A 24,627-nucleotide genomic window follows, 5' to 3' on the forward strand; every position below is an offset into this window, starting at 1 on the left:
TTCAGTTGTTGTTGTTTCTGCCATTGTTCTGGCAGTTGTAGCTACTGCTGTTGTTGCTTCTGCCGTTGTTCTGGCAGTTGTAGCTGCTGCTGTTGTTCTTTCAGTTGCTGTTGTTGCTGTTTTTGCAGCCCGAGCAAACCAGCCAACAAATTTTCCCAAATTTTGCAATTTTTATTTTCCGTAAATTCACACCAAAAAAGCTTTTGTGCGTTTGTTAATTCCTCATTGACACTGTTTTCATCCTTAATGTTGGATTGTTATAATATCCACTCAGGTATAGTAGCATAGTTAGTAAGACAAGTAAGACTACAACTATCTATGACCATATATTTCATATTCTCTCTCAACACTGACAGACATCCTCTTATTTATAATGACTACCACATACCATTTGTCATGTGGGATGGGTGAACGATTATTATTCTTATCCCCACAACAAGAATACTCATACATCACAAAGTAATTAAAACTAGAGAGAGCTCCTAAATGTTTATGGATATATTAATAATAATAATAATAATAATGATAATGATAATAATAATAATAATAATAATAATAATAATAATAAGCTTAAAATGAAGTTAAAATGTGTCAAAGTAAAAAAGTAAGATTTAAAAATTATGAAAATAAGGTTAAAATCAAGTAATTTTCAAGGTTAAAAAATGTTTCTTGACAATTACTCATATAAACAAGACAATTCCAAACATTTTTCTATAAATTTTAAGAAAGACAAAAATTCCCTGAAAGGATAGCTTTTATATTAAATTGTTTAAGAATTAAGTTTAGATCAACAGTCTAGAAAATTATAACTTTATATACAATTTTGTCTAAGAATATATATTTTTTCTTCTCATTCTACTAACATAATGAAGTACATTTTTATGTACTACTTCATTTGTTTTAGGTGGAGTACAGTAAATTCAGTCTTAGCTTGAAAACTTTGGATGGTAAACCATTCACTGCTCTTAAAGTTATTCCAGTAGAATCAGTAATAGAAACAACTATAGCTCTGAGTGTTAATAATCCTGATGAACTTGATTATGAAAAGGAAAAACAAATGACATTTAAGGTAGGTATGTTCTTGAGTTTAATTTGAATGAATGTAACTTGATATAAGCATGGGATGAAATTTAGTATTGTACAAATAAACTTCAAATCTGTTGCTATCCCCTTCATATTTTATACATTATCCTTTAACATAGCTTACTGTCATTTAAAAATATGGTAAACAAGTTTTCCAATTTTAACATATAGTGTGCAGTGCAGTGAGATAAAGGAGTTCACTTTATTATCACACAGTCTTAAGTGGTATCTCAACTTTACCCATAGGTATAGGAACCCACAAATTACATTAGTGGTCAGTTTTCTTTTGCTTCCACACACTGTGTGTCTTTCTAGCAAGCAACTTTTCCTAACACTCTCCTAAGGTCACACAAGCTTCATTTTTGTCATTCTGCTTCTACCACTAAACTGCTGACTACTACTATAACCTTGTCCACTGACCCTGCATGTGAATAAAAGCTGTAAACAATATTTTTCTTTCCCATGTTTAATTATTACACTTGTTATTACACAGAGTTTGAACAATTTAACCATAACATAACTTATTACAGTTGTGTTTCGGTGTTATCACTTTCCCGCATCTGCATTTATCACTCTTTGATACACTTTATCTCGCCAAGTTTGTTGAGGACATCACAGGATGCATGATTCGTAAAACTTAGTTGTGATGTACTCCGTTTTGATATTTCATCCCAATTCATCTCTCTGTCAGTTAGGTACTTTTCTTCTCTTGTCATTTGTCCATGTTGAGAAGCTCTCTTTGAAAAACATTGAGGGAATAAATAAAAGAAGGAAAATGGCAGTGATTATTTGTTGATGCTAATAAATTGTCCCATATCTCTGCACTTTCAAAGACAACTGGGCTAAAATATCTTTACTTGAAAAAATAAGTAAGGTTTAACAACAGGAAGAGCATCTGACTGTAAAAATAGTTCCTCAATAAATATTGAATCCATGTGAGACTGGAAAAGCAAACATAAAATGAAGAAATGAAGAAACAAATGTTCAATTCAACAGATCATATCTTTATATGTATGGTACAGGATTGAAGCATATTAGATTTGAAATCTAATAATTGTAAAATACCACATGGCACATATGTATATAGGTGAAAGCCATGAGTATTCAGGGTTGGTTACAGGATTTCTGTAATGTTGTGTTTCTTCTTAAACTTCTAACAGATCTTTTTGAAGAGTGTCATTTTGTTAAAATATACTTACAAATTTTCTTGTGTGCATTTTCACTAAGTTTTGCTATGAGCTCAGAGGAATTGTTTTATCTATCCAGCCAGTATTTAAAGCAATTAAAATTTAATTATTATCAAAATATAGAGATAAAAAGGGCACGTGGAATACTTTGTGATGTCCTAGTTCAGTGGCCTATTATTTTGAACCTCTTGAGTTATGATGAAGTCAACCAATAGGATTTTACTTCAGGTTTTACATTTCTCAATATTATAATGATAATGAAGGGAGAGGAGAAGTTTTTGAAGTCAAAGCTGAACATAGCAACAATGATAATAATGAGGATGTTGATAGCAACAATGATGACGACAACAATGATAAGAGATTAACATTTTTTCGAAAATGAATTACATACTTTGTTATTGTTGTGGTTGGTCTCAGGTTCAGTCCCACTGCATGGCATCTTGAGCAAATGTCTTCTACTATAGCATCAGGTTAACCAATGCCTTGTGAAATTCCGTCAGTGGAAACTGTGTGGAAGCCCATCGTGTGTGTGCATGCGTGTTTGTTGTCCCCTCACTGCTTGACAACTGGTATTGATTTGTTTATTTCTAACTTACCAGTTTTTTGGGGGGAAAAAACGATAGAATAAATACCAGACTTGAAAAAATAAGTAATAGAGTCAATTTTTTTTATCAGACCCTTGAAGGTGGTGCCCCTTTTTTATTTATGAATTTTCCAGATTGTTGCTGAAGATAAAGCTTCATCTAAAGCCAGTGAAGCTAATGTTACTCTAGAAATATTGCCTGTGGATGAATTTCTTCCCCAATTTTCTCAGCAAAAATATCAAGTAAATGTCTCTGAAGATAAAACTGTTGGTAATCTGATCACCATAACTGTAAGTATGAAATAATTTCCCTTTAAATATTTAAGACAAATTGTTAATAATTCAATAATTTTATAGACAATTAACATCATCTTTAAAATGCATATATACAGTCTTTATATCTCTACCATGTTTTTAATTGTTTGATCACTGATCATCTCAGGTACATTTTCTCGGATATGTACATACTGACCACTGTACATGCAGCAATAGCCTATGGATAAGGACTTTATCCTGAGCTTAGGAAAAATGGTTTTGAATCAAATCTAGCATGGTATCATGCATATATCAAGTGGTATAATAAATGATTATGAGCAGAAAGCAGCCTAATCAGAACATTGTGTACATATAAAAATATACATCTAAATAAGAAAATGTATAATCTTATTAAATTCACTTTATTTTTCAACCACAATTATTCATGAGGCCAATTTAGGCTCTTTTGTATTAATGTGATCAGAGATGCATTTTCTGTTGTATAAAAAAGTTGTCTTTAGATTTTTCCCATGGTGGGATTTGAATTTATAATTGTAGTCATTTCTAAAGTTCTATCTAACCAACAGTAGTTACAGAGTTAGTTTCTGAGATAACTATCACAACCATTTTGTGCTGGTTTATCCATATTTGTATGAGTTAGAAGTGTTTTCCACAGTACAAAATTTCCCTCTTGTTTTAGTTCTTTATTGTCCCCTTGGTGAGCGGTTCCATCACTTGAGATCGATCAACAAATTGTTGATCATGTATAATTGGACCTTACTTTGCATTTTGAAGATCTGTAGGGTCAAATGAGTGTGCTGGGGTTGCTTAGGTTTAATTTTTGGATGCTGATAAATGAAGTTACACAGTACCATGAGATGGTCTTGGAAAGAAATGCTTTTCAATTGCAGTAGTACTAGCATGGTTGTTTAACACAGAATCCAGAGAACTTTTGCTGTGTCTTGTTGATTTGGCTATAAGATGAGGCAGAAAAAAAATGTTCTTAATGTTGAAAAGTGTCTTTTTTTATGCTTTATCCAGGGTCAAGATGCAAATTCTATATTCCAAAAATATTTATAGATTCTTTCACATACTTGTTCTTTCCCTTGCTCACTCACTTACTTCCTTCCTCCTTCCCTCCCCCCTTTCTTTAACTCTGTGGAGGAGTGAAGGGAGACATCAGAATCGGAAGCAAGGGAAAAAGAGTGATGTCAGGACTGGAAGTGAGAGGAAATGGCATCATGTCAAAAGTGAGACATTTGAAAAGCTACTTTCTTCATCAAGATGTTGATGGGGACAGACATATGGAAGGGATCTCAGAGGGAGAGTAGTTTCTGGCCAGGAGTTGGGGTAGTGTACACATGTAGGTATGGCCAATGAATTCCACTGATCCTTGTGAAGTGAAACTTGATACACTTTTCTGATTTTCTTTTGAGGTAAGAGCATTCTAATTTTTTCCTTTCCTTCTAGGAATTTGCAATTTATTTATCAACAACAATATTACATACCCACATCCATAGATATGTATACGTGTATGTCAACATGACCAAACAGTCTGAGCTGACATTCCTGAATCATATAAGTAATAGATTGCATCACAGTTTCTGTGTATAGTCCTTGGTTGGATATAAAATTCAACCAGTGGACCCATAATCTTGCAAAGTGTCCTGGTACCAAAGGAATTCAGGCTGCTCCTTCTAGTTTTAAGTCCTAAAATTCATCATTAATTAATTTGTAGTATAATATCTTAGCTAATTTTTTCAGTTATGGAAATATTTATTTATATTTTAGGCTACTGATGATGATTCAGGCAAAGATGGAGAAGTGACATATGCAATATTTGGAGACAATAGGTAAGTAAATAATATTCAGATTGTGATTTTATTTGCATATGAAAGTTGAAATTGAATCTAATTGCTGGTTCCTTTCTTTGTATCTTACATTTAGCATTGCTTTATATCATAAATTTTAATTTGTTGATTACATTATAAAGTAAAATGCTAGACATATACTTATAGATGCATGAAAAATCAATCTTTCTTTCAAACAAAAACATAATTATTACATAGCAATGAAATATTATCATAACACCACCTAAAAATAAAGATAAAAGTGTATAGCACACAACTAGAATTTTAAAATATGCTCCAAATACTAGGCCTTGCTATCTCTGAGGTAGGGTAGGTTTTCCTTGTCAAAAACACATACTCAATATAGTAAAGATTGCATCAAATAGACTGACCTTCCCTTTCAGGCACCCCCGCCAAAAAAAAAGAAAATACTTCATTCTCCAAAAATTATTTACCTCGTACTAAGTTGAAGAAAACCTCACAACTGTGTGTTGTGCCTATATTGGATTACATAATTTTTTTTTTTATATTTTACTTAATTTTTTTGTCTTAAGTTCAAATCTTGCCAAAATCAATTGTACCATTCTTTCTCTGGGGTTGATAAAATACGTTGTAGTCATGTTTAAATGAATTCAAATATATGTGTATGCAATCTTCATGCATAATGCATTGTAGTGACATGGTTAACAATGAAACCTTCATTTTGTAATTATATCTTTGTTTTGAAGTATATTGTCTTAGAAATAGTTGACTTTACTTTTCAGAAATTAAGCTATTCAGTTTCACTTACTTTTGCTTTTTCTAGTTTTGTATATACTTATGTCTTCTCATTTTCTCTTCTGAAACAGTTTCACTATAGACAGCAAAAGCGGTACTATATCAGTCTCAAAGAAGCTGGATTATGAAAAAGTAACTTTTTATAGTTTACTTGTTGAAGCCACTGATGGAGGTAATCGAAAAGCGACTGTTGATTTAGATGTTTTTGTGAAGGGCATTAATGATAATGCCCCTATATTCAGACCAAAATTCTATACTGGACTTCTGAAAGAGGGCAAAACCAGTTTTGAGTATGAAATCACTGTTCAAGTAAGTTATTCATTGTCTGTATTTTATTCCATTGTCTTGACGTGCTTGCATGAAATAGATTTCACTGTAGTCTCATATAATTACAGAAATTATTCTTGTCAACACTTTTTAGCATTCAGCTTTTTATCCAATGGATTAAACCAGGCTTTATTTCTTTTTCTGTATTTTTTATTGTTGTTTGTGATGAGAGAAAACTAGGTTCTTGCACATAATTGCTTGAAAAACACAGTAATGTATTCTATAACCTCTATAGATAGCAAAAATCTGCACTGGAGATTAAAATATAATCTAGAACAATCTGCCATTTAACTAAAATATTATAACATCTATGATGAAACAACTCTTTTCTTTAGTCAAGAGATCCTTCTACAATGATAAACTTCAAATTGAACAAAAATAATAAAAATTCCATAAGACCTATAAAAATCATTTCATCGCATAAACTTAAAATCTTTCTAAATGATATGAACCAAATGAAAAATAGATGTAATTATTAAAATAAGTAATCTATTCCTCTGGATAATCAGTGTGCAAGTTAAATACATTGCATATCAGACAAATACAATTGAGAACAGAATTTGCTGTGCTGTATTAGACAGGGTGTTTGTGGGTAAATTTGACAGCTTGCACAAAAGGAAAACAAAACAAAATATCTCATCTAAAAATATCAACTAGATTATAACTGCAAGATAACAGTTTATACAAAGTAGTCACTCTTAGCTTCCAGCACAGCCTCAAAGGGATTCCAGAACCTGGTTCATGCATTCCTCACTGTGTCCCTGAGAAGATCTTCAAATACCACCTTCATCTTGGCTACCAGCTCAGCCTTGATGTTGCAGGCAGAGTGGTTAGTGTTTTTCACAATCATGCTCTGTGAGATTACATATGGGAGGAATTAGTTGACCGGAAATTGGGGCTTTTGATGTAGAAATTCTCTGACAACCACTTCTGACTCTTTCTGGAGGTATGGCAGGGAGCTGAAATCTACTACCACACATATGGCCTTCCAGCAGCAATACTCTCTAGCCAAGGATTGCCCACTGTCTCCAGTAGCTTTACATAGCTGTCTGAATTGAGCCTAAGGCCTTGTTCAGAGAAGTGGGTTGACATGATGTCACCCTCACTGAAGATACACCCAAAGACCATCACAGTTTAGAGGAACTGGTTTTCATATGTAGAATATCACATGAATTGTAGGCAAGATACCTGGTGTTCTGGATGTTGTGTAACTAGTTTTGGCAGAAGTTCTTTCCATCTGAGGAGAACCAGATCATCCCTGGCTCAACATGATACCTCAGCATTTTCAGGAGCTTTTTTGCCTTTATCAAGCAGTTCTTGGTGGTGAGTCTAATGCCCATTTCTCTTGCCAAAGTCCTGATTCTTTTGCTCAGATCTTCCATTATCTAGTCCAGTAGTTTTGGGATTAATCATGGAATGCAGACACAATCAGAATGCCTGTTGTGTCCCTTCCTACTGACCACGCAACTGTCCATGTCACATCTTACAGCCTTTACAGTGTTCACAGAGCATTGAGCAACAGTCATGGTATCAGCATTTTCTTACCTGGTGTGGACCATCATGATACAGGTAAATTTTTCCAATATTCAGAAAGCGTCCAGTCCTCTGTGTCAGTTATCTTTTTCTCAACTACAGCTTTAATCTTAATGCTCTCTCCAACACCAATGACTGTTCACCAATACATCAAGATGTTCCTGATAAAAGGAGATATAAAAAGTGTCAAATTTAGCCCAGACATCCCGTGCATAGGCTTAAAAAACCCCACAAATTTAAGAGCTGACTATGCCAACAATGAGTTCATTCAAGAGCCATCACAAAGAAAATTATGCATCATTCTGAAAACAAATTTGGCAAAGAAAAGATATGGGTGAGTGTATTGATATTGTATAAACTCTCTTGGGCAGATCAAAATGCTGCTGTTAATGTTTAACTGAGAAATATCATATTGTAAACTACCCAACCCAGTATTGAAAAACAGAGCCAATGATAATTTTGGTCAACAAAGGCAGGATTGGCAGTAATGTTTATATGCATCCACTACTGGTTGAATATTTTTCACTTTTTACGTATTCCCAATATTACAGTTATTATATAATTCCAAGCTCCTAGCAGCAGCTATCAGACCTGAAATACCATGCCTCCTCCCCTTAGTTTTATGTACCTTTTATACTTCATGTAAATTTGTTCTGTAAATATACAAGTATTTATGTTCTTATACACGAATGTTCATCTTCTGAATATATATACGTGTATATATATCTATAAGCATGTATGTATGTCTCTATAAATACAGTCATCGGTGTGTGGGCTTGTATGTGGTGTGTGTCTCTCTCTACACATACACATATAGGCATTCATGCAAGGTCAAAATCATGCATAACTACATCCAGTGGGAGCAAACAACTAAGTCTGTATGTATAAATTTGTATGTAAGTATTTGTCATAGCACTAGTATTAGTGTGAACCCAAATAGTGATTAATGTGCAAGCAGACATAAGTGTGTCTGTGCTCTCGCATGTGTGTATATATGTATATGTGCCTGTATATGTGTATGTGCATGTTTATGACTATATATGTATATGTGGATGCATACAGATCTATCTGCCTATTGATGTAAAAAAATATTGATAAGTCTGTGTATGTATGTGAAATGGTGCACATGCATGTATAAATGTGTGTGTGTGTGTGTGTGTGAGTGAGTACATATTTGTGTAAATAGGCGTATGTTGGGATATAGATGTGTGCCAAATAGTAAGTGTTATGACCTTACCACCACCCGGAATGATGTCTGGCCATATGATGTCATGTTGGCAAGGACGGCTAACTATCAAAGGATTTATTACCACCAGCTCATTTCCAGAATAGCAAGACAGATATTGACAGACTTAATGGATTTGTTTTATTTTAATTTATTGTATGCTTTATTTTCCTTAATCTTTACATTGTATTATTTTCTTAATTACATCCTGTTTGTATCCACAGCTTAGCACTTGATTTATTCTTTGCAGTTCCTACTCAATGTATCTTAAATATGACTGCTATCAACATGCTCTAGTTGATATGAAAAGTGAAATATTACTTATGTAATGAGAAACTGTGTTGCATCACCTAAAGAGATACTTCTGCCCCATGTGGTGCATCATATTTCATTGTATAGTCTCCCAGCTGTATGGGAGAGTTGCATGATATGTTGAAACGATCATTGTGACAATAAAGTTTCTAGTATATTCTATCTTTCGCATCTATTGTTTTTACTGAGGAATTCCTGACATAGAGCCAGCAATGATTGTGCAATTATCATGGATGACACCAGGTAGCCATAGGCAGTGAACATTCTTTATCAGCATTCTACTAGAGAAACAGCTAACACAAAGTTTAAATTTTGAATTTAAATTTAAACTTTACTTTTAAAACACACACACATACACACACACACACACTCATACACATATATATGTATGTATATGCATTCACTTTGAAAATGTCATAAATGATAGACCCTTGAGGAAATTGCAACAACTAGGATGCATAATTGCATACAGAGCAATGTGCAATTTCTGCAGTAGAGACATATGTAGGTCATGGTTATATAATTTCTTGAAACTTATTGATATTTGAATTCTTGACTATGAACTTTAGAGCCTTCCATTCTTGCCAGTGTAACATAATTTGCATATGAGCTTTGAAAATATATTAAAAAATAAAAGAAATTCTCTTCCTTTTTTAATCTATCAAATTACTATTATGTAGGATTTCATCATGAAGGAAACCATCCTAATGTGGGGAGGGCATTATGTTTCTGTATATGAAACACTTTAAACGCCATTTATACATTAATGTATCCCTAAAATTTACCTGAATTTATATATTTTTACCAATTTATTTATCCCTGAATTAAACAATTTTGAACTCTTATCCAACAATTCACATAAACATCAAATTCTTAATTGATTGGAACTATTCCTTTTGGAAGCTTTTACCTTGGAGCTTTGTCTCTTTATTTGTCACTTCTCCATTTGGTACCTGAACCCAACGTACATAATGCATGGTTTTTACATGTAATTTTATTCACTTATTTATATAAATTTATATGTATATTTATTTACTGTGTGCTTTAATTATACTTTGAAATTTTTATTGATTACTTAGATGTGTTACTTCTATAATTTCTCTTATCCTTTGATTTAGCTCGCAATGAGCACTTCTTAATACAGCCCATATATTGTGAAGCATGCTTAAAAACATATTTTATAAGAAAATTTAACTTAAAATATATATATACTACACTCATGGAGTAGTTGGCGTTAGGAAGGGCATCCAGCTGTAGAAACACTGCCAAATCAGACTAGAGACTGGTGCAGCCTCCATGGCTTACCAGACTCCGGTCGAACCGTCCAACCCATGCTAGCATGGAAAACGGACGTTAAATGATGATGATGATGATAATCATCATCATCATCATTGTTTAATGTCCGCATTCCATGGTGGCATGAGTTGGATGGTTTGACTGAGGGCTTGCCAGCCACAAGGCTGCACCAGGCTCCAGTCCAATCTGGCAATGTTTTTACAGCTGGATGCCCCTCCTAACACTAACCAATCCTAGAGTATAGCAGATTCTTTTTATGTGCCACTGGCTCAAGGGCCAGTCAGGTGATATTGGCATTGGCCATGCTTGAATGGTGCCTTTACATGCCACCAGCATGGGAGCCAGTCAGGCGGCACTGGCAACGACCACACTCGAATGGTGCTTTTACATGCCACCAGCACAGGAGCCAGTCAGATACAAATCTTACGTAATGAGGAGAGGTCAATTCATGTCAGAAAAACAAAAGAAAACTGTTTGATCAGATCCAAAAGGCTTTTGAACAAACTTAAAATCCATCAGAAGATGGTGTGATTTGGTTTTTCTCATATAAGAAAAACTTTGACCAAGACCAGAAAACTAACAGAAGAAATGACAGATGGCTATATGCAAACCCTTCTGAGGTTTCAAGAGTAATGCACACAAAATTTCTTGTAAGTGTCATGGTTTTGGGTGTTGTTTGCAATGAAGGACATGTGATGCCTCCTCACTTTTTTCCACAAGGCCTTATGGTTAATGCTGCTGTGTATATTGAAGTTCTGGATAAAGTTGTTAATTCCTTGGGTCAAAAGTGTATGCAATGGAAGGCCTTATGTCTTTCAGCAAGATTCTGCATCATCACACAAGGCTCAAATGACACAAGAATTGATGGCCAACAATTTGCATGATCACATCACTCCCACCATTTAAACTCCTAATTCTCCAGATCTCAATCTGCTGGAGTATTGTTGACAAAAATCTCAATGAACACCTCCATAGGACTTAAAATTCTTTGAAAGGTGCCATAGTTTGAGTCATGTCTGATATGAACAGGGACAACTTAATCCGAGCTTGTAAATGATTTTGACTCCACGTAGAGACACTTATTGATGCTTATGGTGGTTTTATTAGATGAAATTATTAAATTGATAAGTTAGCTTTATGTTGATGTTATTTTCATAAAAATACAATTTTTTTCTGTTACCAATTTTAAAACCACAAAATCTGTCCTCAAATACTATCTACATGCACATGCACACACACACATGCTGGTTTTCCTCTTCTAAAGTGGTTGTAACTCATGAGACAGATCAGTTTTGGGGAATTCTCTATTGTAATTATTATGTATTAATTTTGTAAAAGTGGTTAGTTTGAAGGGTAATTTCTTGTTGATTTCTCTTTCACTATAGGCAACTGATGCTGATAAAGAGAATTCAGGTAATTCTCAAGTAAAATATTCAATAGTAAATGCTAGTCAAGTCCTTTCAAACAGTTTTTCCATAAATGCACAAAATGGAATTATTACTCCATCAAATATAGATTATGAAAGCCTGACTGATAATGTCATCCAGTTAGTAGTCAAAGCTGAAGATAATGGTAAACCAGTCAAGGAAGATACTGCTGTTGTTAATATCACTGTATTGGTGAGTACTAAAAATCTAATATTTCTAACATTTTGACATTGTAAAAATATTGAATTAAGGGTAAAGTCGTTAATTATATTAAATCAGGATTGAATCTTGTACTTTGGTGATGGAGCTATATTTGTATACTCAATAAGGCTGCTTTTTGTAAGACATCAATCTTGCATGGGATTTCCAGTTGCCTTAAGATTTCCAGTTGCCTTAAGAAGTTTTGACTTTTAATGGGATTGAGCCCAATGCTCCAATCACCACTGGTATCACTTTTACATTATCCTCTCATTCCATACAGTTTTGTCATATCCACTTTCAATTTGGAGTATTTGGTGATTTTTTGCAACATCTTTACTCACAACATTCATGTCATTTGGTATGGCTACATCAATGATCTGATAGTATTTGTCTCTCTTATTCAATATGACAATATCCGGCTGACGGTGTTCGATTACATGATCCATCTGAAAATCATAGTCCCAGAGTATCATTACTTTTCCATCCTCCTGCATAACTTTACTTGATACATGCTCACACCAGTTCTCTGTTACTTCATATTGGTATTTACAGTATAAGAGCCAATGAAGATACACACACACTTTATCATGGTGGCATTTGTATTCTTTTTGTGCAAGGCTTTCACATCCACTTACCAAGTGGGTCACATTTTCCACACTCTTTCCACAGAGTCTGCATTTCTGGGTGTCAGAAGTTTTGTAGATGTTATACTTCATTGAATTGGTAGCGAGAGCCTGATCTTATGCAGTAGTGATCAGGCTTCCAGTGGTACGCTTCAAATCACCTCACTCAAGCCATGTTCACGATGCTGTATTATCCTTATTATCTTGTGTATTCCTTTCAAATTGTCCATGCATTCTCATTTCAAGAAGGTCTTCTTTTCTCTTCTCAGCTCTTTGCTTAAATTCATCTTTGCCCATCATTCATTGAATTTACACCCATATCTTTCATGGTATATTGCAGCAGGTCTTCATCACTATTTATGATATACTCAGCCAGCATTCTTCTTTTACTCCTTATACAATTTGGTTGGCACTCTGTCGGTTACGATGACAAGGGTTCCATTTGATCTGATCAACAGAACAGCCTGCTTGTGAATTAACGTGCAAGTGACTGAGCACTCCACAGACACGTGTACCCTTTATGTAGTTCTCAGGGAGATTCAGCATGTCAGTGTGAGACAAGGCTAGCCCTTCAAAATACAGGTACAACAGAAACAGAACGAAAGAGTGAGAGAAAGTTGTGGTGAAAGAGTACAGCAGGGTTCACCACCAACCCCTGCCGGAGCCTTGTGGAACTTTAAGTGTTTCTGCTCAATAAACACTCACAATGCCTGGTCTGGGAATTGAAACTATGACCGAGAGTCTGCTACCCTAACCACTGGGCCATTGCGCCTCCAACCTTATACAATGGGCTATACTAATTAGTCCTCTGCCACCACTCTTTCTTTTCATATACAGTCTGTTTTCATTTACTTCAGGGTGTAGCGCCCCATGCAGTGTCATCAACTCTCGTCCTTCTATCCAGTGTTGATATTTCCTCCATAGTCCATTTGAGGATGGATGTACTATATCTGACCACTGCAACTGCCCAGATATTCATTGCAGTAATCAAATTTTGGCATTCAGGTTGGATTTCAACACCATCTTTACCCATTTTTGATACACCTCACTGACCTTGACTTTCATTTCTCTTTGTAGAATGTCTAAATTCCTAAACACCCATATCTACTACCATCGGGTTCACTCATGGTTTCTTCTTATGTTTATCACAATCCTCTGCAGGCTGCTTTTTACCCTCTTTCATACTAAGTACTGAGCATTTGGTGATCCTAAATTCCATACTGATGTTTATTATTATTATTATTATTATATATTATTATTATTATTATTATTATTATTATTATTATTATTATTATTATTATTATTATTCTATGTTTGACTTTTGCTTTATATTTGTACAAGTTGGCTCCAAGTCTCACCCAGAGACCTCAAGAGACAACAGGTTGGAAGTTCACGTTGTTGTTGTGCCTAATGTGCCATATATCTGGGGGGGGGGGTTGTACTAGTGAATGTCTAATAAATAAATAAATAAATAAATAAATAAATAAATAAACAAAATAAAATTTAAAAAATAAATAAAATAAAAATTGTTTGTTTTAAACCTTGAGATTACATAGAAAGTATTTTGCGTAGGATATGAGCAGTTCCCATGAGCACTATCTTTTGAATATTATTATTATTACTATTATTATTATTATATTATTATTATTATTATTATTATTATATTATTATTATTATTATTATTATCTTTATTATTTACTTTTAATCTGCATGTTTGTTACAATCAGTTGTCAAGACACACAGCATCCTGTGGGTGAGTGAAGTGGAAGTGATGTTACAGTATGACTGAAATCTTGGGGAGTGGGTGTAGCAGGGGCTGTAGCAAAATATCTCCATATAATACAACACAGACATTTAAATAGATAGGGTTTTTCTGAGGATGTGGGCAGTACTTGTCAGCAAAATCTTTTGGATTTCTCTGAGACATGGTTTTCTTGGGATCATATCTAGATGTTTATCCACATGATAAACCATGCAATGTTCAAAACCCTTGTAATGGTATTCTCTGCTCCTAAGAGGCAAATCTTCTATAGAAGCTCTGCAGGAGATTCCATTCCAGTCTTCTTTATTCATTTGCAGTCTCTAATGCAGCAATTACCACAGTCACAATCTTTACAGATTTTTGATTTTTTTGTTGTTTTTGTTGCTGTTGTTGTTGTTAAGGCAGTTGATTGTCAAAATCATTACAGTGTCAGAGACAAAATCCTTGTGGTGTTTGTATTGGTGCTTTTACATTCACAAGTTAAATCTTGTCCAGGCTACCTTTGCTGTTCATCTCTCCAGAAGCAATGTGATAAAGTACCAATGAAGTACAGGGATCAGTTCAATTAACTAATCCCCATCCAACAAATTGTTGGATTTCTGCCTCAGAAATTATTATTTAATTATTGATGTTGTTGTTATGTGGTTTTTATGTTTATGTTTATTGGTCTGTAAAAATCCTTATTGATTGATATTTCTTGCTCTTCTAGCGACCTGAATCACCTGGAGCTGCCAACAGCAATGAAAAGAATTTCACAAGTATTACTACAGTCACTGTGGTGTTGGTTTTCATATTCATCATTACGATGCTTCTGTCTCATGCAGATAATCAGAGGTTGGTAGTTCTCAAACTGATGAACTCATTTTCTTTTATATATTTACCAAATATAAACTTTTGAAAATTTTAAATGGAATGATTTCAAATCAAAGAAGCTTTTGTGATCAGAGATGAAGGTCAAAATTCATTCATAGATGAGGTAAAATATTGCTAACAAGTTTTGTAACATTGACATTTAGGATGACTTTCCAAGTGAATTGTAATATTTGGAACGAAGTATGAATTTATTGAGAAGCTGTTAATTAAAAATTGGAGAACAGATTTTTAAAATTTTAAACGGACTCAAATATTTTATACACATTAGTACCTTTAAGCTGCAAAATGAGTGTGTTGTGTTGGGCCCCACTTGGGTTGGGTCAACAAAAGGCTTGGACTGCTTACTGGCAATCTCACTTTATTTGTGCAGACTCTCAAGACATTGTATAACATTTGAATGATAGTGTTCAAGATATAGTGAAGTTCCAGAAATAGTAAGTCATGCATTCAAGTAGTATGTCTTGGTTGCAGCTAATGAGAATGCATTGACAAAATTTGAAACAGTATTATCACCCACGAGACATTCATATTTTAAAAGAATGTTTAAGCCTTTTGTTAACTTATTTCTTTTGAAATACAACGACCTTTGTTTCAATTAAGTTTGAAAATAACAAAGAATTCAGTAAAATAATTTTTTATCATTAAAGTGATGTTTAACATGAAAGATTTCGTTTAGATTACTTTAAACAGGAAGTTTATATCATAGAACCAGGGACAGTCTCAGGTGGGTTGTTATTATTAGAGTTAAGAAGATTACAAAATATTGAAACATTGTGTTGCCCCCAAATAAATTGTTTGGAAGATAGGTAAGTGTGACTAAATTGGCATTGGTAAACATGATGAACTTATGGATACAATAGTGATGATGGAAGTGTTTTTCAAACTATATAAAAATGGAAGAGAAGGTTGGGAAGACATTAGTAACAATATCATCATCATCATCATCATCATCATCATCGTCTAAAGTCAGTTTTCCATGCTAGCATGGGGTGGACGGTTTGACTGGGGTCTGGGAAGCCAGGAGGCTACACCAGGCTCCAGTCTGATCTGGCAGTGTTTCTACAGCTGGATGCTCTTCCTAACACCAACCACTCCATGAGTGTAGTGGGTGCTTTTTACGTGCCAGGCAAGGCTGGCAATGGCCATGATCAGTTGGTGCTTTTTACGTGCTACCGGCATGGAAGCCAGTCAAGGCCGCGCTGGCAACGGCTACGTTCAGATGGTGCTTTTTATTTGCCACTGGCACTGGTATCACAACTACAATTTCCATTGATTTTTTGATCGATTTTGATTTCACTTGCCTCAACAGCTCTTCGCAAGCAGAGTTTTGTGTCCAAAGAAGGAAAGGTATGCATAAGTGGACTGGCTACATCCCAGGTAAAGGCCACGGGTTATGGTCTCATTTGTCCTGCCAGGTCTTCTCTGCCTTGGTGAGACCTAATGTTTGAAGGTCGTGCTTCACCACCTCGCCCCAGGTTTTCCTGGTCTACCTCTTCCACAAGTTCCTTCAACCGCTAGGGTGTGGCACGTTTTCACACACCTGTCTTCATCCATTCTCGCACACCACAACTGATGCTTCTTAGGTCCAACTTTTCTCTCAAGGTACTTACACTCTGTCGAGTATGAACACTGACATTACACATCCATCGGAGCATACTGGCTTCATTTCTTGCAAGCTTGTGCATATCCTCAGCAGTCACGGTCCATGTTTCACTGCCATGTAGCATGAATAGGCAAAAAAATTTTGTTGGAGTACCTTATAGTAAATAGTGACTTTGAAATCCTACTAGACCACAATGCATGATTTTTTTGAATGGATATTCTGGTTAGGAAGCTGTTTTGGAGGATCCTCAAACAAACACCATGATCTTTTTCTCACTATATTATTGTAAACAATCCAATTTTCATCTCCAGTTACCAGTTGCTTCAAGAAAGGCTTATTTCCATTGCATTTTAGAAGAATATCAGAGATACCAGTCTCTGCAGTTTTGTTCTGACAGTTTGTGAAGCACCCAAACGTAAAAGTATTCGTAAATGGTACTTTTGGAAACTTCCAACTTCTTTGCAAGACCTCTAGTCATACAATTCAAGTTTTCCACCACAGTTACTGTTATAATGTGGATCCTTGTCCACTTGTATGTTGCTATTGGCACTGTAATATTTTTGTTGCCACTATTATGTTGTGGTGGTATTCTGTGTCTTATTATCTTTTGACTTTGAAACATCTACCTTGACGATAACTCAAACATGTATATATCATGTAACTGACACTGACTCCAACAAAGAACTTGTATAATAACTTTACTACTACTGACCTTCTAAAACGACTGACTGTCTGACCTCATAGTCTCTGTATCTTACCACACCAGTTTATCACATGGCAAGGAGTGTACCATTTTCACTATGTCTCCCCTTTTAGTTTCTTTTTCTGTGGGAAGCAAGTAATTTTATTTTACTTTATTCACCCCTCTTCTCTTTTTAACGTTTTTTTTTCAACTTAATACTTTTCTTTTTGGTATCTATTTGTAGGAACTCTGTGTTCTTCCTTTTCCTTCGAATTGTATGCATAGGTTCAACCCCCTGTAACAGTGTTGGTACCTGGAATGTGTCATATATCCATTCCATAGGTTCTTCCAGGCTGTTTGATTCATTTTCTATGAATCTCTTCTTCAATTCATTTCTGTGTCTTTTTTCAATACCTTTTCTGCTTTTAATTCTGTACATCAGTTTTCCTATGTACTTTGTAATTTTTCTCGTACTGTTTTCTGTTTTTATACGACCTCATGTTCCCCTTATCACCAATGTTGAAAAATTTTGATAGTGTCTATCCTGGCACTTTTTCTTTCCTTGCCAGGTAACAGTTTATGAAAAACTGATTTCCCCTTCCTAGTGGACATCAGTTCTGCTGGTGAGCTTTTTGCTGGTGTATTGGGGTTTGGTGCCACCCTATATACCCTTAGGAATTGCTGCAAAGCAACTTTGTTTGTTACTTCCTTGTTTGCTTTTCTCAAAGCTCTTTTAAAAGTGTCGACAAATTGCTCTACCTGTCTATTTGAGCTGGGATGGTAAGACACTATCGTTTTATGTTCTTCCATGAACATTTCAATGAATTTTCTAAATTCACTGGACAAATTGTGTTCCATTATCAGATACAATTACATCTGGGATGCCAAATCTTGGGAATAATTCATGCAAAAAATTCATCATAATTGAGTCAGTTTGTCTTTTGCACTAAACAATTTCCAGCCATTTTGTAAAATTGTCAACTACGACTAAGAAGTAATAACCCTTTAACAGACCCACAAAGTCGATATGTAGTCTTGACCAGGAACTTTTTACTTATGGCAAGGCTCCCATTTTCTATAGGCAATTTTGCTGCCAGAATACATCCTCTGCAGTCTTTTACTACATTTTCAACTTCATCTTTGGCCAATACACATAGCTGCACATAAACAATTTTATCCTTGCGATCTCTGGATGTCCAATATGGAATTCTTTCAACATTCGCTTTTGTAGAATCTCAGGTATCACTACCTTTTAGCCATACATAAGTACCCCATCACGTGTTGAATATGATTACATCATGTTGTTTTTTCTTACGAAATGATTTTTTGTTTTCTTTTGTTGACCATAAAGTTTTATTCTCATTAATGAACTTGTCTTCTGATGCATACCGCTTTATCTCCTCCAGGGTTATTGATAACTATCGTACAGTGTTCCATATTATGTGTTTAATTTCCCCTTCAGCTCTTAGGGTTGCTATTGCTGTGTCTTTGAATGGTTTGCCATTTCTGGGTATTAACCAGGATAGACCTTCATCATGTCCTAGCATTTGCAAAGGTAAATATTCCATTGCATAGTTGTAGTTTAGTGGTATGGTGACCCTTCGCTGCAACCAGTTTGCTGCATGCATTGGGATTCCTTTCTTAGATCCATAAATCGAAACCTGTGGAACTTTTTTATGCCACATATTTTGCAAAACCAACTTTTGCATGAAAATTCTTGTCAAACGACAAGGGAACTGGCAGAGAATATGGAATGCTCCTACACTGCTATAGAGAAGCATCTTCATTCGATGGGAAAGTTTCAGAAGTATGGAGCATGGGTTCTGCATGCTCGAAGTGACAACAACAAAAATCAATTAGCCACAATCTCTGCTGGTTTGCTTGCTTGTCACCGCTCAACTCATGGACACAAGCAATGATTTCTTTACCGAATAATACTGGTGATGAAAAATTGTGTCTGTACATCAATATGAAGCAGCAGAAGGAATGGCTTAGCCCTGGTAAACAAGTAACATCATGTGTGAAACAAGATCTTCATCTGCGTAAAACGATGTTGTGCATATGGTGGGACTGGGAAGAGATTATCCATTACGAATTGCTTGAACAGAACCAAATGGTTAATGTGGAACTCTATGTTCAGCAGATGGAATGACTCAACATGACCAAAGAAGCCATTCAAACGCATGGCTGGGAAGTGCTGCCACACCCATCGTACTCTCCTGATTTAGCACCAACAGTTTTCAATCTCTTCCAAATGCTATGCATGGAGTTTTGTTCAATACTGGGGCAGAATTGAAAGCTTGGCTGGATCAATTTTCAAGTTGAAATCAGGTGATTTCTACCAGCGAGGTAGTGAAAATCTTGTTGAACATTGGGAAGAAGTTGTAAACAACAAGTGTGAATACATTATTGATTAATTAGTTGTTATTTTTTATTAAAGCTTTTAAAAATTTAAATTTAAAAAAACTGCGGAAACTTAATTGCCAACCCAATACATTTATTGTTGGAAAACAAACATTTCCACTAAAATACTCTCTCTCTCTCTCTCTCTCTCTCTCTCTCTCTCTCTCTCTCTCTCTCTCTCTCTCACACACACACACACAATGGCATATTTGTTTGTCTGTTCACTGCTTATTCTATTTCTCTTCAGATATTCCAGGGAATTAAGAGCAGCTAAAACCACTAAAAAACGTAAGTTGTTTTAATGTCTCTGCCTTTGGTTTGGAATGGATGCAATGTCAACCTTTTGGTTGCAAAATTGACCTTTGAGATGTCCTGTATTGTGGGAAACAATTTTTAGCTTACACTAGCCTTGAAAATTTTTTTTATGCATTGTGTTTCAGCATTGAGATAGAGAGACTTGCTATTGTTCAGAATCATGAGGATGAAAAGCATAAAGTGTTCTAGGTTAAAAAGTGGTGTATTTGAATTTAATCAAAATGTTATTGAAGTGAATACATCTGGAATAAGACTTCTATACTTACCCTCAGTTATAATGAAAGAAAAGGGCACAGAAATGTTACAAAATGAGGTTGTTAGCCGAAAAATTTGTCAAAGTCTTCTGTCGGTGAACTCCAATAAAGGCCTGCTACAGATGTTGGATGATGTATACTAATTAAGCAGTTAAATATTCTAATGTCAGAAAGAATGAAATTCCATCTGAGGTAATAACTGAAATGCTGAAAGTGTCCGGTTGTGTAAGCCCTGAGCTAGTCACTGACTTAAATAATCAGGTTATGTAGGATGGCATTATTCCCATTGAGTGACATCTCAGGCATTGGAAATGAACAACATCCCATGTATGATGATGGTACTTGTTTACAGCCATCACATGATGACATAACAAGGGGAAGACACACACTCACACCTGTGTGCATGCACACACTTACTACAAGCTTCTTTCAGTTTCCATCTACCAAATTCAATCGACAAGGGTTTGGTCAGCTTGGAACTATAGTAGAAGGCATTTGTTCAAATTGTCATACAGTGGGAAGGAATCCAAAGTACATGACTGGTCAGCTTGGAACTATAGTAGAAGGCATTTGTTCAAGGTTTCATACATTGGGAGGGAACCCAAAGTACATGACTGGAAAGCAAACATCTTGCTCCTAATAAATATCTCTATTTCTAGAGAAGATTTGAAAATGCCCATTAATAGATATCATTTACTGAATGTTCTCATCCTAAAAAATGTATAATCATCATCATCATCATCATCATCGTTAAACGATGATGATAATGATGATGATGATTATACATTTTTAGGATGAGAACATTCAGTAAATGAAACACTAACTATTATATTAGTCATTGAGAATAATACCTTCTTTAGCTACTATGGGAGAAAAGAAATGCACTGAGGATGGCTAGTTTATAGACACCTCAAAGTGAGTAGTTGTGAGTGTCATGGCAGAGGGTTAAATGCAGTAGTGTTTTACCTGATATATGAGAGTGTTGAGAAAAACGTACAGTTTCACTGCCACTGACCAGGAAAAAGCTTTTCCTTGTAGTGTGAATACTGCTTTATATATCCCTTGTAGCTTCTACTGTGTTACATGCCCTTGCCCTACATTATATAGTCTATACTGTTTTATGTCTGATTGTTACATATGCACACATACTCACGCACGGACACACACACACACACACACATTGTTGTATATCATTTATTGAATGTCCTAATCTTAAATAAGTGTTGAACTTCAGCAGCAAATACAGGTGTTTTTAAATCTTCTCCATGGATCAGGACTTTCTTTTTAAGTTCAGGCCTGACTATGTGGGCACTGGCATGGTTATACATTTAAGAAGCTCGCTTGCCAGCCATTTAGTCCTAGGTTCAGACCCTCTCTGAAGAGTGTTGGGCTAGTGTCCTATGCTGTAGCCCCAGGTCAACTAAAACCTTATTAGTCAATTCAGTAGACAGAAACTGAAGGAAGCCCATTGCATGTGTGTGTGTGTGTGTGTATAACAGTATCACCCAGAGTGATTGGATGGTTTTATACATCACTGGTCACATTGCTTTAGCGCTTTTTCAATGATGCCACCATGCTAGCTGGGCAAGCATGCCAACATTCTCCCTGATCGGTTGGCTATTCTGTTGCATTTACAACTGAGTAGACTGTAACAACATGAAATGATGTGTCTTGTTCCAGAAAGACAATGTACTGCCTGGTCTGGGAATTGAACCCATGATCTACTGATCATGAGTGCAACACCATAAGCACTGGGTCACATCTCTTTACACACACAAACAGTTGAACTGATGATCACTTCACATCCATTTTTGCATTTCTTTCGATAATTTATTTTTGTATGTTCTATTTGGTTTAAGTATCCTTAACTGTGTTTGTTTGTGTATACAGTGCAAGAAAGAAATTCATCTGTCAAAGAAAAATATGGTCATGATTTAATATTTATTTCATTGCAGAATCAATTGGTAAAAGTGAAGATGTATATCCTGGAACCAATTTATTTTCAGATGGACAGTATGTTTTTCTTTCTCTCTTTCTCCCCTTTTCCTCCTTCTCTATTGTTTTTTTTTTATAAACATTTTATTATTTAATTACATGTAGGTTATAATTGGTTTCATAACTATGACAACAATCAATCTTTACATTTCATCAGTCCAGAATTGATAAAATAAAGTACCAGTCATGTACCGGTATTGTTTTAAGTCACTTGCCCTATCCCTGAATTTTCTTGCCTTGAGCCAAATTAGAAACTTGTTATTAAGGATCAGTAGAATTGTTGAAGTATCAAACAAAATGCTTTGTGGTATATCTTCCATGTCTATAATCTGAGTTCTCTCCACTACATATTTGTAGCTTTCTGTTAAAGACAGCAATCACTGTAGTTGTATTGAACTCTGAGTAACATCAGTTTCTTTGGACTGTAGCAAGGAAATAAAGTACACTTTGCAAGGCATTTGTGCAGCATAAACAGATGTATTATTCCATAATGTTTTAGATTTATGCCTTGTGAATGACGGATCTTCCTTCCTTGTCCAGCTGCCTGCAATTTTGCAGTGCATTCCAAGCTTGTGTGTAGTATATTCCGATACTCTAATAATTTATTTTACCAAAACAAACTTTCTGTTTGTAGGTCTGCTCAAAATCTGTTGTAGCAATTAGATGTCCCTTTTAGAAAGCATAACTTTGTAACAGGTTCCAACGCTCTTTCACTGTTGAGTACTTATCAATAGAAAAGCATCCAACTGTAAATTATCTATTCATGCATCAGTGTCTGCATTTAGAAGTCCTGATTTCATAATAATTCATTCCACAATAGAAGGATCCAAAGAATATTCAAAGCAGATAGAATATTTACTTGCAATTTGTTGCTAATTAAGGTGTGTGTTTTGGGGTAGAACTTCTGTCTTATACATCTACTAATTTCTAAGCTAGCAGAGAAAAAGTAACTGTTCAATACTCAAAACTCCATTTCAAGGTGCATATCATTAATTTTGCATTATCCAAATAGAAAAGTTTTATAGGTTTACATTGTTTATGCTGTCAGTAATGTAAAAATATATGGTTACACTGCCAGTGACATAAGAGGAAGAAGAATTTTCTCAGAATTTTTTTAATATATCTTTTGTGAAGTAAAACTGAAAAAACATATTAGTTTATCAATAACCCATGGACTTTTTCTTCCAAAAATTTATTTGTGTTTTATATAAATATTTTTCAGGATTAATCCATTATACAACAATTTGGATGAAAATGACATGGGTGGTCCCTTACCAGAGAAAGAGAGGTATGTTTTACAAAACAGATTTTAAAATGAAAAGTTTGTTTCAAAATGTTTGCTATTATTTATCATGAGATAAAGGGTAAAAACAGATGGAAGCTGAATGTTTTATTGGAACTAAATTAATATCTCAGTGTTCTGAGTTCAAATATCACTAAGGTAAAGTTAATTCCTTCTTTCTAGAGCCAATAAAACAAGTAATAGCATACTAGATTATATCAATCAGCAACGAGTACAGAAGTAGCTGTGTGATTGCTTTGCTACCATGTGCTTTTAGGGCTGATCCTGCTGGATGATACTTTTGGCAAGTGTCTTCTACTACTGTCACAGGTTGACCAATGCCTTGTGAGTGATATCAGATTGGTGGAAACTGTAGGGAAGCCTATCTTATACTGATTGATATATATGTGTGCGTATGTATATATATATCATCATCATCATCATCGTCGTTTAACGTCCGTTCTCCATGCTAGCATGGGTTGGACGGTTCGACCGGGGTTCTGGGAAGCCAGAAGGCTGCACCAGGCTCCAGTCTAATTTGGCAATGTTTCTACAGCTGGATGCCCTTCAATATATATATATATATATAAAAAAAGCATATATTCATCTGTATATATATATATATATATATATATATATATATGTATGTATACATGTGCATAAGTTATCTAAAAGTCCATAAGTCAGAGAAAAGATGCACTTGTATATCTGTCAATGAGTGGTTATATTATCCAAAGTGTACAGTATTATATAACCATCATGGCTGATCTTACCAATTG

At 35.0% G+C, this 24,627-nt stretch overlaps 1 protein-coding gene across 1 annotated transcript in view; it reads left to right on the forward strand.

Annotated features, from left to right (window-relative positions):
• Window positions 1-904: 904 nt before the first annotated feature.
• Window positions 905-24,627, forward strand: part of LOC115230943 (cadherin-related family member 2-like) — a gene marked incomplete at its 5' end in the record, with an annotated part of 30,731 nt that continues 7,008 nt past the window's right edge. The window contains 9 exons of the mRNA XM_029801046.2: window positions 905-1,069; window positions 2,989-3,144; window positions 4,900-4,961; window positions 5,807-6,044; window positions 11,814-12,047; window positions 15,151-15,275; window positions 20,250-20,290; window positions 22,527-22,584; window positions 23,789-23,854. Coding sequence (XP_029656906.1) covers window positions 905-1,069; window positions 2,989-3,144; window positions 4,900-4,961; window positions 5,807-6,044; window positions 11,814-12,047; window positions 15,151-15,275; window positions 20,250-20,290; window positions 22,527-22,584; window positions 23,789-23,854 — 1,145 coding nt within the window. The remainder of the gene's footprint in view (window positions 1,070-2,988; window positions 3,145-4,899; window positions 4,962-5,806; window positions 6,045-11,813; window positions 12,048-15,150; window positions 15,276-20,249; window positions 20,291-22,526; window positions 22,585-23,788; window positions 23,855-24,627) is intronic.

This window comes from Octopus sinensis, unplaced genomic scaffold (genome assembly GCF_006345805.1).
Source record: "Octopus sinensis unplaced genomic scaffold, ASM634580v1 Contig16860, whole genome shotgun sequence".
Taxonomy (NCBI): Eukaryota; Metazoa; Mollusca; class Cephalopoda; order Octopoda; family Octopodidae; genus Octopus; species Octopus sinensis.